The following is a 15339-nucleotide window of genomic DNA, read 5'->3' as shown; positions in this document are numbered from 1 at the left end:
GATTTCGCTTATGACACCTTATCAGAGAAGTCTTCCCTAATCACTCTAAACAGAATAGTACCCCTTCTTCCATAACCATCTCTATCTCCCTACTCTCCTAATTTTTTACAGCATGATTCTGACTTCTTTTTTTACTTGTTTATTTTCTGCCTCTTTTCACTGGAATATAAGCTTCAGCTTCATAAAAGCAGGGACAGTATCTTTTTTGTTCTCACCTTATTGGTGTGTCTTCAGTACCTAAAGAAAGAATACCTGCCTCAATAAATATTTGTTGGATTTAATTGAATAAATGAAAAGCATTTGCGTACTTGTCTGATTACCTCAAAGAATATGTTTTTCACCTTCCCAGATGAATATTCACACTGTTTTATTTTTAAACATCAGTTGCTGGATGAATAGTATAGATAATAAAGTCTCCATTTTTATTTTATCATCAACTAATAATAAGCTAATGGTTAACTGTCACTTAGCTTTATCTCCTTGTCTTAGAAGGTATAACTTAGTTATCAAGGAAGATAGTCTAATGATGAGAGGCTTTCTGATTAATCACATATAGACTATTTCATGAACAACTTTCGAGGTTCTTTGTTTTGTTTTATTTTGCCAAAATATGAGTTTGAAGGAAACTTAAGTTATCTGATGTATTCAATATTTTTGGTTGTTAATTTAAAAAATTGAATCAAAGTGGCTTAAACATTTAGGAAAAATGCTTGCTGTTGTAACTGGAAGTCTAGTGATAGGTGGCTTATTAGTCATAGTCCTGGTAGGAAACAGATATCACACTCAGACTTGGTTATTGAAGAGTTTAACGCAAGGATCTTTGAAAAGTTGCGAGCATTGTTAAGGGAAATCAGCAAGGTTTGCAGAGGTGAGAGGAGTGAGTGTTTATCGTAACTCAAAAAGAAAGTTATTGTTGTTCTAGGAGAAGTTGTACCTGACAAGAGTATGGTCATCAGTAAAAGAATATAGTGTATTTACCTGAAGAGGTAAAGCCAGGGTCCCCCCAGTTTCATTTTTTTCCTGTCCTTTAATTTCCCGCTGATGTCTCTAACTAGTCAAACCCAATGGAAGCCAATAGCCAAGGGAGCCTCCCAAGCACAGAAATAGGTTGGGGAAGGTTGGGGAGTAGATCAGTTATAGCCAGTAAAACATGTCAATGAAGCTGGGCTCTAGAATTTGGTTGTCTGAGTCTCAATTATGCCATCAAGGACCCAGGGTTTTTCTGTTCTGCCATCTATACTCATGATTTTATTTGCCACTGTAACTACTATCCTTTGTGGTCCTAAGAAGGTTGCCAGGTCGAGTTAGTGCTATAGGCTTTCACATCCAGGTGGGGGGTAGATAGAAGAGCTCCTTTCTCTCAATTACTGAACAACATCCTTCCCTCCAATTTGATTGCTCAGGTTAAGTCTTGACCTACTTTGAATTATTTGTTGCCATGAAAATTTTGATGAATCACTGTCTACCTGTCTCCCCCAAACAACAGCAACAACAGCAACACAGAAGTGATTCATATTGGATTAGGCTTTTGGAGCTCAATTTTGGTATCCTGGAAGGAGTGAAATGGATATTGAGGACCAACTACTTAATGACGTACCTCTACTAATTAAAATAATTTTCCACAATTTACTTAATAATATATATATATAGAGAGAGTGGTTTCTGCAATAAAAATGAACATTTCTGGTGATCCATTCCATTGTTGGCTGCTGTAAATGTGGGAAAGGCCTCTTTTTACTGAATAGCAACTTGTCCCTATAACATCCATTGCTCCTATTTGATTTAGTTACTTCTGGAGTGGACATTATAATTGTTTTTTCCTAGCTTCTAAAATTCTATTTCCAGATATGTTCCATCACAATTCATATAGCACTCATCGTACAGATTATGTCTTCAGTCATCACACAAAAATAATGTTTTATAGTTTAAATTTCAGAGCATGCATTTTACAGATTTATAACTATCAATTATTTTTTTTAAAATAGCTTTACTTGAGAAATGAAAATAGCTTTACTTGAGAATATATTTTTAAAATAGCTTTACTTGAGAAATGAAAGCAAATATCAAAATAAAAAATATTTTAAAGCAATCATTCAAACTAAACACATTAAAACAGAGTTCGATATCTTCTTTTATCTTCTCCTAATCTGTGTTTTGTCTTATCTGTTCTGTTCTTATTCTGTTCTTGAATTTGACATGAATTTAGTTAAACATCTGCTGAGAATTATGGCAGGTACCGGACAGAAAAAAAGATGAATAAGATAGTATCCTCTTTTATATCAGGAAAGAAAGATATGTGAATAATTAACAGTAATGCAAGGCAGAAGGAGGAAGTACTACTTATGGTAAAGGTAACATGCTATTGAAGGGAACTTTCATAGAAAATGAAAAATCCTGGTAGGATTTTTGAGTAGGCCAGTAAAAAAACCACAAGTTTAGAAAGATAGTTCCTAAAGATCAATTTTAGAATAAAAAGTACCACCAAAAGCTTAATTGCTCTGAAAAAAACTGACACTTTTTTTAACTAGTGTGGAAGGAAGGCCTCATGTGATGCTTCCACCATGTCTTTTTATAACACAGAGCAAGTTAAAAACTTGTTTTCAAATTATAAATTACTTCCCCAAATGAATATGTTCGTAATGGCCAATCTGATTTTATATTGTTTTACTATTCTTTATAAACACAATAATCTTACTTTTTTATTTTTACTTTTTAAAAGATTTATTATTTATTTATTTGACAGAGAGAGAGGGAGCAAGCACACAAGCAGGGGGAGTGGCAGAGGGAAAGGGAGAAGCAGGCTCCCCGCTGAGCAGGGAACCCAGTGCAGGGCTTGTTCCCAGAACCCTGGGATCATGACCTGAGCCTAAGGCAGACACCTAACCAATTGAGCCACCCAGGCACCCCAACACATGACAATTTTATAGGATAAAATCTGATCTCTTAAAATTTAATCTAGGAACAGGACCTGACTCTTCTATTTCAGAGTTTTAAGCATAAAAGTAGAATTTATCAGATAATTTTCTTGAAATCTTTATTACTGAATAAAAATATATTTATAATGATTATAATATATGTAAAATTACATATTATATTCTATATTCTGTGTATTATTATATCATATATTATATATTATATTATAATAAGCTATGTGAAATTATAGCTAGTAAAGGAGGGGCTGAAGCTTTATATAACCATTGATCTCTTATTTTAATTTTATTCACCTATCTATGAATAAAATGTCTTAGAATTTAAAAGTATTTTATTCTTTTTATTAAAGTTTCTTTAAAGTGAGTGCTCAGAATTTGATTTGCTCTTTTCTTAAAGATTTTTTTTTGCTTTTTGGGGGCACCTGGTTGACTCAGTCAATTAAGTGGCTCAGGTCATGGTGTTGGGGTCCTGGGATCAAGCCCCGGCTCCCTGATCAGCAGAGAGCCTGTTTCTCCCTCTCCCTCTTCCTGCCCCTCTGCCTACTCTCTGTCAAATAAATAAATAAATAAATAAATAAAATCTTAAAAAAAAAAAAAAAGAAAAAGGTTTATTTGCTTTTACCTCCCCCCCCCCCCGGTTTAATAATTCAGCTACTTGTGAGGATCATTTTCCCGTCTTCTTATAAAATTTTCATGTAAATTTATGCTCCTAGGCTTGGTTTGAATTTTGTAGGACTATTGCTAATCTACCCACCATGGGCGTTTTTGTCAAACATACAAGCATAGTAATAAAAAAAATCATTGCTACCCTTATGATACTTCAAATTAATTGCTTCCTACTTGGTAAAACATTTTCTTAATCACTCTGCCACAAATTTGCTATCCACTGTGTTTTTTTATGTACTTACTGGCATCCAACTTGTTACATATTTTACTTTTTTATGTTATTATATGCCCCTGTCTTCTCCTCCCTTAAGATTTAAGTTCTGTGAGGGCAGGGCTTTTTTAGTTTTGTTAACTATTCTTTCCGCAGTGCCAAGGAGAGTCCCCAGCAAATAGTAAGTACTCAACATGCATATTTTCTGTATGACTAAATTAAAAGTAGTGAATCTGCCTTTAAGTAAAGGAAATGGTTGCAAGGGTTTTCCAAGTTGAGGGAGCATGGTAGAGAAAGCAGATGAAGCAGACTGGTGGTGTGTAGGCAAAATTGACCCAAAGAAATATTTTATTTGGCTCAATGAAAAGTTTTCTAGTGTTGAATTGTATTTCCTTTAGGTATCTTGGGCAGCTCTCACTACTCTTTATTGTCTCCTACATTGTTAACTATTTGAATATTGTAATCATATGAGTTTGTGACACACTTGTGTAGAAGTGTGAAATGCATAGCATGCTTATGTCAAATTTATTGAGCTGCCCTTGTTAAGTAAACCATATGGGAAGTAAAATTGGCAAGACAATTTAGTCCCTTTTAGACCTTAATTATCCTGTAGTGATACTTGAACTTCAGTCAATGGATAATGAGAGAAAGATGTGATGTGACCTGTGCTTTGGGGTTGAGTGGTAGGTGATTCTTTATCCTAGGGAGGATCAAAAAGGATCACTAGATGAGGAAGAAAAGATTTGTGTAGTAAGATATATTTTTGACATTTGAATTAGAATTAATTGGTCTTTAAACAACAGCATTTCCTCTATAATATTTTCATCTGAAATTATACTCTAAGGTGGTATTTTCTAGTCAAAATATAATGCAAGTCTCGTGTGTTATTTAAAAATTTTTGATAAAACATAACCAGTGAAATTAATTTTAATAATGTATATTATTTAGCCTTATATGTCCTAAATATTATCACTTCAACATATACTCAATTAAAAAATTGTAAAAGATATTTTGCATTATTTTTTATTCTAAATCTTCAAAATCCCATCTATACGTACTTATAACACTTGTCACCTAGAACTAGCCACATTTCAAGGGCTCAGTAGCTACACATGGCTAGTGGCTACTATGTTGGACAATGCAGCTTTAAGGTTTGGTTTGAATTTTGGAAGGTCTGTCATTTATCTAAATAGCATTGGTAGTAGGTTACCTACTGGTGATGGCAGTTGAAAATCTTAATGGGAGTGTTAGGCTGGAGATATTGTTATGTGAAGCTGTGGAAACGTAAAATATCATCAAGAAAGAAGGATTTTATGGAAAAGAGAAGCCCAATAAATAAGTTTCAGCAGTTCCCATCTTTTAAGCAAAGGACACTGGGAATAATCTGAGGGTCAGTATTTCCAGGAAAGTGAGATTTGCTTTTCTTATACCATGGCTAGATTGAAAGGTTTATGCTGAGTAGGATGCTTTGTATTTGGCCATGTGCAACTCATTTGTGACTCTGTGAAGAAAAAATTCAGTGGAATGTGGAGTCAGTTTATTTGCCTCTTGGTTTGGATCTTGTGAAAGCACTTCTCTTTCCCAATATCTTGTGTGTGTGTGTGTGTGTGTGTGTATGATCATGATAATTAATTTTATTCCATTTCAGTTTCCTTTGAGATCTCTTCTTTAGTCAATTTATACAAAAATGGGTTGAAACCATTTTTATTCATAGCTTATTTTATTTCTTTAGTTTGTGTTTAAAGTGACATTGTTTAACCTGAGTTACTTACCTGCGGTTGTTCTGGAAAGGGCTTCAGGTAACAAATTGTCATTCAGAAAATTACCTTAAAATTTTACGTTTCTGAATATAATTAAATTTTGAATAACAAAGGAAATATATAGTTTTATATTTAAATTATTAAGTATGGCATATGAAAAATTCATACATACTTATTGTAAGTCAGCAATCTTAAAATTTGATATTCTGGATATTTTTAGCTTGAAAATCTTTTCTTTTTCTTTAGTCATCAAGAGTTCATATAACTAGAGCTGTCCTGGAGCAATTTTTATCCTTTGCAAAATACCTTGATGGTCTATCTCATGGAGCACCTTTGCTAAAGCAGCTTTGTGATCACATTTTATTCAACCCCGCCATCTGGATACATACACCTGCAAAGGTATAAATTTCATTCTCATTCATTTTATTTTAGTATAATATTAATAAATTATGGTTATGGATTTAAAATATGCAGTAGAAAGCATTTGGATTTTTTTGGCATATTTTATAGTCAACCTGAAACAGTTGTATTACCAGAATCAGCAATCAAAATATTAAATATGTAAATATTAAGATAAATGAAACTAGTTTAAGCTTGATATAATAACTATGTTCTGAAGTTAGTAGTTGTGATTCATATCTTTCCAAGAAGGAATTTGGTACACTGATTATTAAGACTAAGAAAAGAGAAAATAATAGGTAACCAATTATATAATGATTATTACAATCATTGTGACTGGAAAATTGCTTATATGGTGAATATAGAGTTTATGTCATGATTGTAAATATTCTTTGTTTTAAAACAAATACATACATTGTTTTTTATGTATCAACATAAAATTTTTATTATTTTGCATACCAAAATTTATCCCTCTTGTATTCTAGTGGAAGTTGGTAATGAGGGACATTCTTCATGAAAGCGAGCTGCCTTTTACAGTTTTCAGATTTTCCACATAACTTCAGTTAGATTATATAGGGTCTGACTTTTATTATTGTTTAGCATGTTAATTGTGGTGCTAAACTCAGACTTTAAGTTTGTTCACTTTTAAACAAGATATTTTACTTGTCATCTCTCTACTTACCTGGTTAGGTTCTGATACTGTGGCAGTGGGTTAAGAAAATTTGGAATTATGTGAACTTTTAGGATATATGACAGTGTATATTTTTTCCAAATATGATATAGCTGACTCATGTTAGTTCTGTTCCTCTGAGCTGCTGAAATGTACTTTGATTAAGGGCTTTAGTCTAGGTAACTTTTTAAATAATTTGATCTTCCTATCAGTTACTTTTGATTGATTAACTCATTTAAAATTATTTCTTTGTTAATAGCTACAGATTACCTTTATTAATATAAATTTTATTAGAATATGTTGGCTGCAGATTATTTTCTTTTAAAAATATAAATAATATTTAATAAATATTTTTAACCTCATAATAAATGGTTCTTTCTTGGCCTTTACTAATTTGCATTTAAATTAGAATGTATATTTATAATATAAACACTTGAAGCATTTTAAATTTATTTTAATGCTCTGTTAATATTCTGTATTAGGTTCAGCTTTCCCTATACACTTACTTGTCTGCTGAATTTATTGGAACTGCTACCATTTACACCACCATACGCAGAGTAGGAACAGTATTACAGCTCATGCACACATTAAAATATTACTACTGGGTCATTAATCCTGCTGACAGTAGTGGCATTACACCTAAAGGATTAGGTAAGTACAACACTACCACTACGTTCATTGTACTATTATGGGTCTATATCCTGAGTACTGTTATAGGAACCAGATGTGCACGGTTATGAAAATATCACTGAACTATTGTCTTTCTTATATAGTAACCTTGTATATTGAGAATTTTTTGTGGTAGAGAAATTTATAGTTCTGAAATATTAAGTTATTTTTGGAACAAAGGCAGGTAAAAAATAATATTCTGCCTTTTATCCTATATGCTTGTTGTGGCTCAGGGAAATATATTCGTAATATTAAAATCAGATGAAGTTGATCATGGCCAATGTGTTCTAATACAGTTGTTTCAACCCTTTGAGATAGTTACCTTTCTTTATATTTTTCTCCCAAATTCACCCTTTGTTCTAAGTGTAGTAGAAACTAATTTAATACTTCGTTGTGTTGTTTAAAAAATATTGCCAGGGCACCTGGGTGGCTCAGTTCGTTGAGCATCGGACTCTTGGTTTCACCTCGGGTTGTGGTCTTGGGGTCCTGAGATGGGGCCCTGCCTCTGGCTCCGTGCTCAGCACAGTCTGCTTGGGATTCTTTCCTTCTCCCTGTGCCTTTCTCCCAGCTCATGTGGATGTTCATGGGTGTGCACACTTTCTGTCTTTCTCTAAAATAAAATAAATAAAATCTTAAATAAATAAACAAAAATAAATATTGCCTACTTTCCTAGTTACATAAAAATGCATACTCATCATAGAAAATAAAATGATATAGAAGAAAAATATTACTCATAACCCAACCCTAGGAATAAGAACTGTTTCAGGTTTGGTGTGTGTTCTTCCACTATTTTTTGTTGCATTAAATGTGTGAAATATTTAAACTCTTTTACAGAATTGAGATTTTCTTGATTTTTTTTTTCCGTTTTCTTCTTGACTCTACATAGTAATTTAGAAGAATGTACCATTTACATGTCTCTAAAATTTTGATTCTATAAATAACAGTGATCTATTTCTTTGTATATAATCATTTACTTCCATCTTTGATTTGTTTAAAATTACTGAGAGTAATTACTGTGTAGTATGTGAGAGTGCTTTCTCAGCATACTAACAATAGTGTTGAAAATTATTGTTTTATAAAAATCTTTTTAATAAGGGAAAATAACATTTCACTATTTTAATTTTCATTTATTAGCTTATGTTATGTCTTTTATTGTTAGGACTTTAAAAATTGTGTTATTTGCAATCTGGTGTATTATTCTGCCATTCATGGCTTTTTCTATTGCTTTTAATCTTGATAATGCCTAAAATTTACTGAACGTTCACCATGAGTTTGAATCTGCACTAAGCATCCTGTTAATTTTGTTTAATCATTTGTATATAATGTAATAATATATGCATAGGCATGTTTACACGTACACATCGGACTACATAACTACGTTGGTAACTACGTTGTCAGTATTACTGTTATTTTGTTGGTTAGGAAACTGGAAGTTGGTACAAAGTAACTAAAATTTGAGTCATGTCTATGGGACTCAGATCTTCTAAAACACTGCACTAGAGTTTTCTTTACCCCAAACAAATCATATATTCATACGTATTCATTTCTGCTTCAGAAAGTTAATTTCTAATTTAAAGAAAGTTGCAAGAGTGATACAAAGAATTACCATAAACCCCACCGTGTTGCCCAGTATTTTGGATTTTACCACATAGACTTTATCATTCTCCATTTTTATGTAAATATAGTTATATATACATGCACATATTTTTTCTGAATCAGTTGAGAATAAATCGTAGATGTGATACCGTATTACCCTAAATATTTTACTGTTTATTTCCTAGGAGGCATAGTCTTAGATAACCAAGGACAACCATTAGAATCAGGTAATTAACATTAATACAATGCGATCATCTAATCCAAAGATTGCATTTAAATTTCACTAATTATTCCAATAATATCCTTTCCAGAAAAAAAAAACCAAAAAACTTTTTTTTTTCTGTGAATCCCAGTCGAGGATTGTAAATTGCATTTAGTTGCCTTGTCACTTTAATTTTCTTCAATATAGAATAGTTTTTTTTTTTTTTTTTGTATTTCTTTGTCTTTCGTGACCTTGATATTTTTGAAGAATACAGACACATTATTTCTTAGAACGTCCCTTAATTTGGATTGTTTGATATTTGCTCATGATGATCCAGGTTTTTCATTTTTGGTTGGAATCACATGGGAGTCGTACCAATTCTGCCACACTGTATCACGTCAAGAGGCTCATGACGTCGAGTTGTCTTATTACTGGGGATGTCGACTTTGATTATTTGATTAATGTGGTGTCTGCCAAAGTTCTTCATTATAAAATTGTTACTTTCTCTTCTGGAATAATAAGTATTTGGTGGAGAAACACATTGAGACTATGTAAATATCTTGCTCTTCAACAAACCTTCACTTACTGGTTTTAGTTCATCAGTGGCTCTTGTCATAATTGGTCTTTATTGTGATTGCTGCTAAATGACAATATTTTCTAAGACATATATTTGTTTGAATTCTACGATAAGAAGGAACTTGTTTTTTCTCTCCATTTATTTGTTAATTTTATATCAGCATCAATTTCCTGAATTTCTGTTTTATTCTGTGTATTATATCAATAGTTGGCACACTTTCTCTGCAGAGAGCCACACGGAAATATTTTAGGCTTAGGGAGCGTAAGGGCGCTGTTACAAGTAGTCACCTCTGCCAATGTGTAACAAAAACTGACATAGACAGTATGTAAGTGAATAGATATGGTTTGTTTCAGTGAAACTTAAAAAATGTTAAGGCTTAATGGATTTAGCCCAGAGACTATCTCCTGGGTTGTATCATTATTTATTGGATGTTAAGGTTGTCCCAGATTTGGCTTGTAGGAGACCTTCACATGAGATCTTGGGTCTTTATGACAGATGTGCATAATTTTTTAGTGCTCGCTCTCTGCCACAAGATGTTTTTGGTTTATTTTATACTTACCCATTCCTGGAATCAACCATTTCTCCAGAGAGCCCTGGTTTGTTTTGGTGGATATGATTTTTGGAAACCCAGATTTAGGTGTTCGGTGTGCCTCATGTACTTATTGCTCTTTTAGTGGCATTGCTTCTAGACATTCTGCATGGATCTAGGAAATACAGGTTTATACACAGATACCTTCCTTTCCCATTTAAAACCACATGGTTCAGTGTAGCCTCAAGCTTATTATATTTATAGCTTTCTTCCTTCAATAGTGAAAAATCTGGCTGATGTAATCTTTAATGTTTTTATATATTTGCTTATTCTACGTTATGAAGCAGTGTTTTGACATGTTCAACCATCACCATCTCAGCTTTGACATTGCCAGTCAGCCCTGACCATCCCCTCACCTCTAACTCTGGCTGGTCCTTGTCACCTCCTTAGCCCCGATTGTTTTCTTTGCTGCTGACCACACTACTGGCCCATGTTGTCTCCTCACCCTGACCCTGAAGGTCCTGCCAGACTTAGTTGCCTCTTTGGCCCTGCCAGCATCTGGAGTTTCCTTGGCCTCTGCTGCTTCCTCCCATCCCAGGGCCCTCAGGCTTGGCTGGCTCTGGCTACCTCAAGGAGAGGGGAGGGAAGAAACCAAAGAAATATATTTTAAAGAAAAGTGACAAGAAAGTGGAAGAGAATTTCTTTTTCTTTACGATTTATTCTTTTTTAATATATCTTTTTATTTATTATTTTTAATATATCTTTTTAATTAAACTTTTTAATCCATCAGAAATTAACTTGGATATTTAGTGAAATGTGAGGTTCTGACTTGAAACATAGTTTTCTAAATAACTTTTTTCAATACCATTTTGAACTGAAATACTTTCTTTTAAGGACACTCTAAAGATACTTTGTACTACACTAGCTTTTCATAGTACTAATCCATATGTAGGCACTGACTTGAGAAGTAGGATATTTTTGCCTTGACTCTTATTTAACACTTCTGTCTCTTAAATTATTATTCTGTAAGTTTCACTGTAAAACAATTTATTTATATTAACAAGGTACCATAGTAATACATGATCTTAATTAGCAAGTAGAATAATACAAATGTTTATAAATAAAAACTTAACTATTCTCTCAAGGAGCCCGTATCACCAGTCTTATATATTCTTCTGCCTTTTTTTCTCTGCTCATACAAACACAAACTTACACATGCCTACATGTAGGTGCTTCAAATTATAGGTATTTCAAAGATTTATTTTGAATACATCATAAATGCAAATATGTAATTATGTAATAAACCTCATATAGGTCCCACCAAGCTTAAGAAATAGAATCTTACCATTAACCTGTATTTACCTATCTTTGGTCACATCTTCCTCCCATTCCCAGCCATAGAGATAACCCCATGCTCAATTTTATGTTTTATGTTTTTGTTGTATGTTTATTATGCCTTTTTCTTACTTGAATGCTTATTATTTTTTTAGTATGCTTTAGCAACTTTGCTATTTACGTATGTATTCCTAAACGATTGTTTAGCTTTTGTGTTTTACATAAATGGTGTCATTTGAGATTTATGTTACTCAATTTTATATTTGTAAAATATCTGTTTATTCTATTTTGTAAAATATGGATTCATATTATGTATTAGACTCATACATATGTATATTTTTCTGGAACATCCTCTTTACATTGTACAGTGTCTGACAATAGTAATTATAGCTAACATTTACTGAGTGCTTATAATTAAAATGGACCAGGCATTAGTCTAATTCCTTTACATGTGTTGCTCTGTTTAATCCTTACAAAATATCCTGTGACATAAGCACTATTATTATTCTCATCCTTACAATAAAAAAAGAAACAACTGACACACTAAGATAATATAAAACTTGTCCAATTTCATTAAAAGAATGTAAGGAAATTATTACTAAGATAATGGTTGTCTCTACCATGATGGAATGGAGGATGTGATCAAGAGGTGGCTCAGAGCTGATGACTGGTGTAGGGTGAGGACTTTGGTATGCTGGAACAAGCCGGTGCATAGCCAATTATTAAATATTTAGGAATTTTTCAACCTGGTTTTTATTACACCATCGGTAGCTTGAGCTTAAATTCAGTCATAGTGGGAATATTTATACAACAGAAATCAGAAATCTGCAGTTATTTAATCTGATTCGTTATCCTGTCAGGACCTCACCCCTCCACTCGTGTAGTTCCTTTACCTGCATACCATTCGGTAATGGGTTTCTTCGCCAGGTTACTGTCAGCGTTCAGTATCTTGACCTAAAAAGTGGTTATATGAGTGTTCATTTTATACCAGTACATTAAGATGTACATTTACATCTTCTGTATATGTGCTATATTTCACAATGAAAAACTTTCATTTTTGTTTTTTTGAGATAGAGAGCTCGAGTAGTTGGGGAGGGGCAGAGAGAGAGGGAGAGAAAATCTTAAGCAGGCTCTATGCTCAGCGCAGAGCTGGACCCGATGTCCATCTCATGACCCTGAGATAATGACGTGAGCTGAAATCAAGAGTCAGACACTTAACCAACTGAGCCACCCAGGCTCCCCAACAATGAAAATCTTTTTAAAAAAGTTAATACCAAGTATTGGTAAGGAAGGACAGGGTATTTTGTACACTACTGGCAATAGTGGAGCAAGAAATGTAGAGGGCAGTCTGGGAAATGAGAAAGATTTCTCTTTCAAGAGTAGATGGAATGGATTGTTTGAGTAATAATTTGCATGTCAATATTTGTTGAGTGAATAAAAGATGTTATAAATTATACATATAGGGATTTTTATTTCAGAACTTATAAAGAAGCTATATAAATCCTCATAGCTTCAAGAAAGTCTTGATACTTAAGGGCTTTCATGGTTCTAGCTATATAGTTAAAGGTATAATTTAATTATTGTATACTGTGTATATTACACATATCATTGAATAATCTCATTTGTTGGTAATTAAATATTTGCAATTAATTTCTTTGAAATTTAGGTGTTATGATGGAATTGATATGTACACTTTAACTGTTCACATTCATTTTCATTTATTGACTCATGAGCATTTTTTGAGTGTCCACTATAATACATATTTGGTATATACAAATAACATGGGGAAAAAAGGTGCAAAGCAAATAATAACAATAGAGTGTCACTTTTTCTGTGCTTTGTTATATAATACGTGGTGTGAAAATGGAGACGGCCTTTAAGTGAAGAAAGGTTTAATTGAAGATGGAAGAAATGTTGGGAAAACTTGGATTTGGGGGAAAAAGGAAACTATTAAATTAATAAAAGTAGGAAAAATTATTTATGTAAATATTTGATTATACACTTATGAATGAATGGCAATATAATTTTTTTCAAGAAGTAATTCTTTCCCCCATATCTGACATTTGGTGAATACTTTGAAATTGCCCAAATCTGAAAATTAATGCTTGGATCCTCTGATATAATTGAACTGATATAGCATTAATACTAACAAATACTGTAATTCTAATAAATACAACTTCTAAAGAATTCCATAGTATTAATGCACATAATTGCATTAAGCTTATTTAATATCATGAGGTTTTTTTTCCTTTTTTTTCTTTCTCTATGTTTTCTGTTTTATTCTAGATGGTCCCCGGCCATCACAAAAAGAAATTATATCACTGCGGGCATTTATGCTACTTTTTCTGAAACAGCTCATACTAAAGGTAAAATAAGTATACATAATTTAGAATTGCAATATATTAGATGAAGAGGAATTTTTGGCATTGTTTAAAATCAATATTGTAAAATTAGCAGTAACTATTTTTAATTTATGAATAGCTTTCAAAATCCTAAAGTATATCTTTTCGTTAACTTTTGTTAAACTTCACTTTTTGTTAATCCTCTTTGAGATCATCCATTCTAAGCGATACAGGAAATGGACAAGGAATATGCATAAGAAATGAGCATAAAGTTTTTATTCCAGAAAATGGTCTATGTACCTGTATGAGAAGACATAAATATACATAAAATACATTATGTATTTTATCACAGCAGGATTTTTAAAAGATTAAGATATAGAAAAATGGAAGATAAAAGTAAAATATGCATCAATTGGTTCTATAAAGTTATGCATTATTTTCAGAAAAGAATAAATGGCTAGAAAGTAATATGAATACAGTTAGATGATCAAAATATACTAACTTTTGATAGTGATGGTCAATCAAATATTAGCAACTTTAAAAGACTAGATATAGTTTCCCAGATGTTTACTTATTTAAGTGGAAATAATATAGTCTGTGAATTGTGAAATATTTAGAGATTTTAATGAAAACCACTACTTTTAAGTTGTTCTTATGTTCTTTTAAAATGATCATTTGGTGCCTGTCTTTAAAGTTTTAATTTTAGATTTAAATAATATATATATTTTTTAAAATTAGGATCGAGGGGTCAAGGAAGATGAACTTCAAAGTATATTAAATTACCTACTTACCATGCATGAGGTAGGACATGGTCTGGGTCTTCTATTTTAATTATTTTATGTAAAGCACTAGAATAAAATATTAACTAAAGAAATATTGGTGATCCTTATTATGCAGGATGAAAATATTCATGATGTGTTACAGTTACTAGTGGCTTTAATGTCAGAACACCCAGCCTCAATGATACCAGCATTTGATCAAAGAAATGGAATAAGGTATGATTATAATATTAGTATTACTAGTAGATTTTAATTGAGTACAGTTGTGCTTTCTAAAATAATTCCTACTCTTGGAACTTTTGAATGAATACAGCCAAATCTTACACACAAGAAGGGAATAAACAGAGAAAACTAATATTAATATTCTAATACTCAAACTGATGAAGTATTTAAAGAGTGGGTCTTGGTCTTAAGAAGAGTAATTAAATTGATGCTATCGTAAATATATTTCAAGTAGTGTGAAGAACAAATACATCTTTTTTTGCAGGAAGACAAGAGAGCATGGTATATTTCAGCAAAAGAGAGCACAAGAAAGTTGAATTTAGGCTCAAGAAGTAGATAGTGGCCACATCTTGAGGATGGATACTGGCCACATAATAGAAAGAAGTTTAGATTTTATTTTGTTGGTGATGAAATAAAGTATTTTTGAATGGGATACCGATTTGCTCAGATTC

General features: G+C 32.3%; 1 protein-coding gene across 9 annotated transcripts in view; it reads left to right on the top strand.

The window, feature by feature from the left end:
- Positions 1–15339, top strand: part of NBEA (neurobeachin) — a 662067-nt gene that overhangs the window by 142005 nt on the left and 504723 nt on the right. For all 9 annotated transcript variants that reach the window (XM_087865187.1, XM_045796974.2, XM_045796975.2 and 6 more), the window contains exons 12-16: positions 5814–5966; positions 7119–7287; positions 13831–13910; positions 14625–14687; positions 14784–14881. In XM_087865187.1, the coding sequence (XP_087721313.1) occupies positions 5814–5966; positions 7119–7287; positions 13831–13910; positions 14625–14687; positions 14784–14881 (563 nt within the window). The remainder of the gene's footprint in view (positions 1–5813; positions 5967–7118; positions 7288–13830; positions 13911–14624; positions 14688–14783; positions 14882–15339) is intronic.

This window comes from Ursus americanus, chromosome 10, assembly GCF_024610735.1.
Source record: "Ursus americanus isolate L20-20 chromosome 10, mUrsAme1.1.p, whole genome shotgun sequence".
NCBI classification, from domain to species: Eukaryota; Metazoa; Chordata; class Mammalia; order Carnivora; family Ursidae; genus Ursus; species Ursus americanus.
Note: the sequence above shows the minus strand (reverse complement) of the source record. Positions and strands in the feature narration are given on the sequence as shown.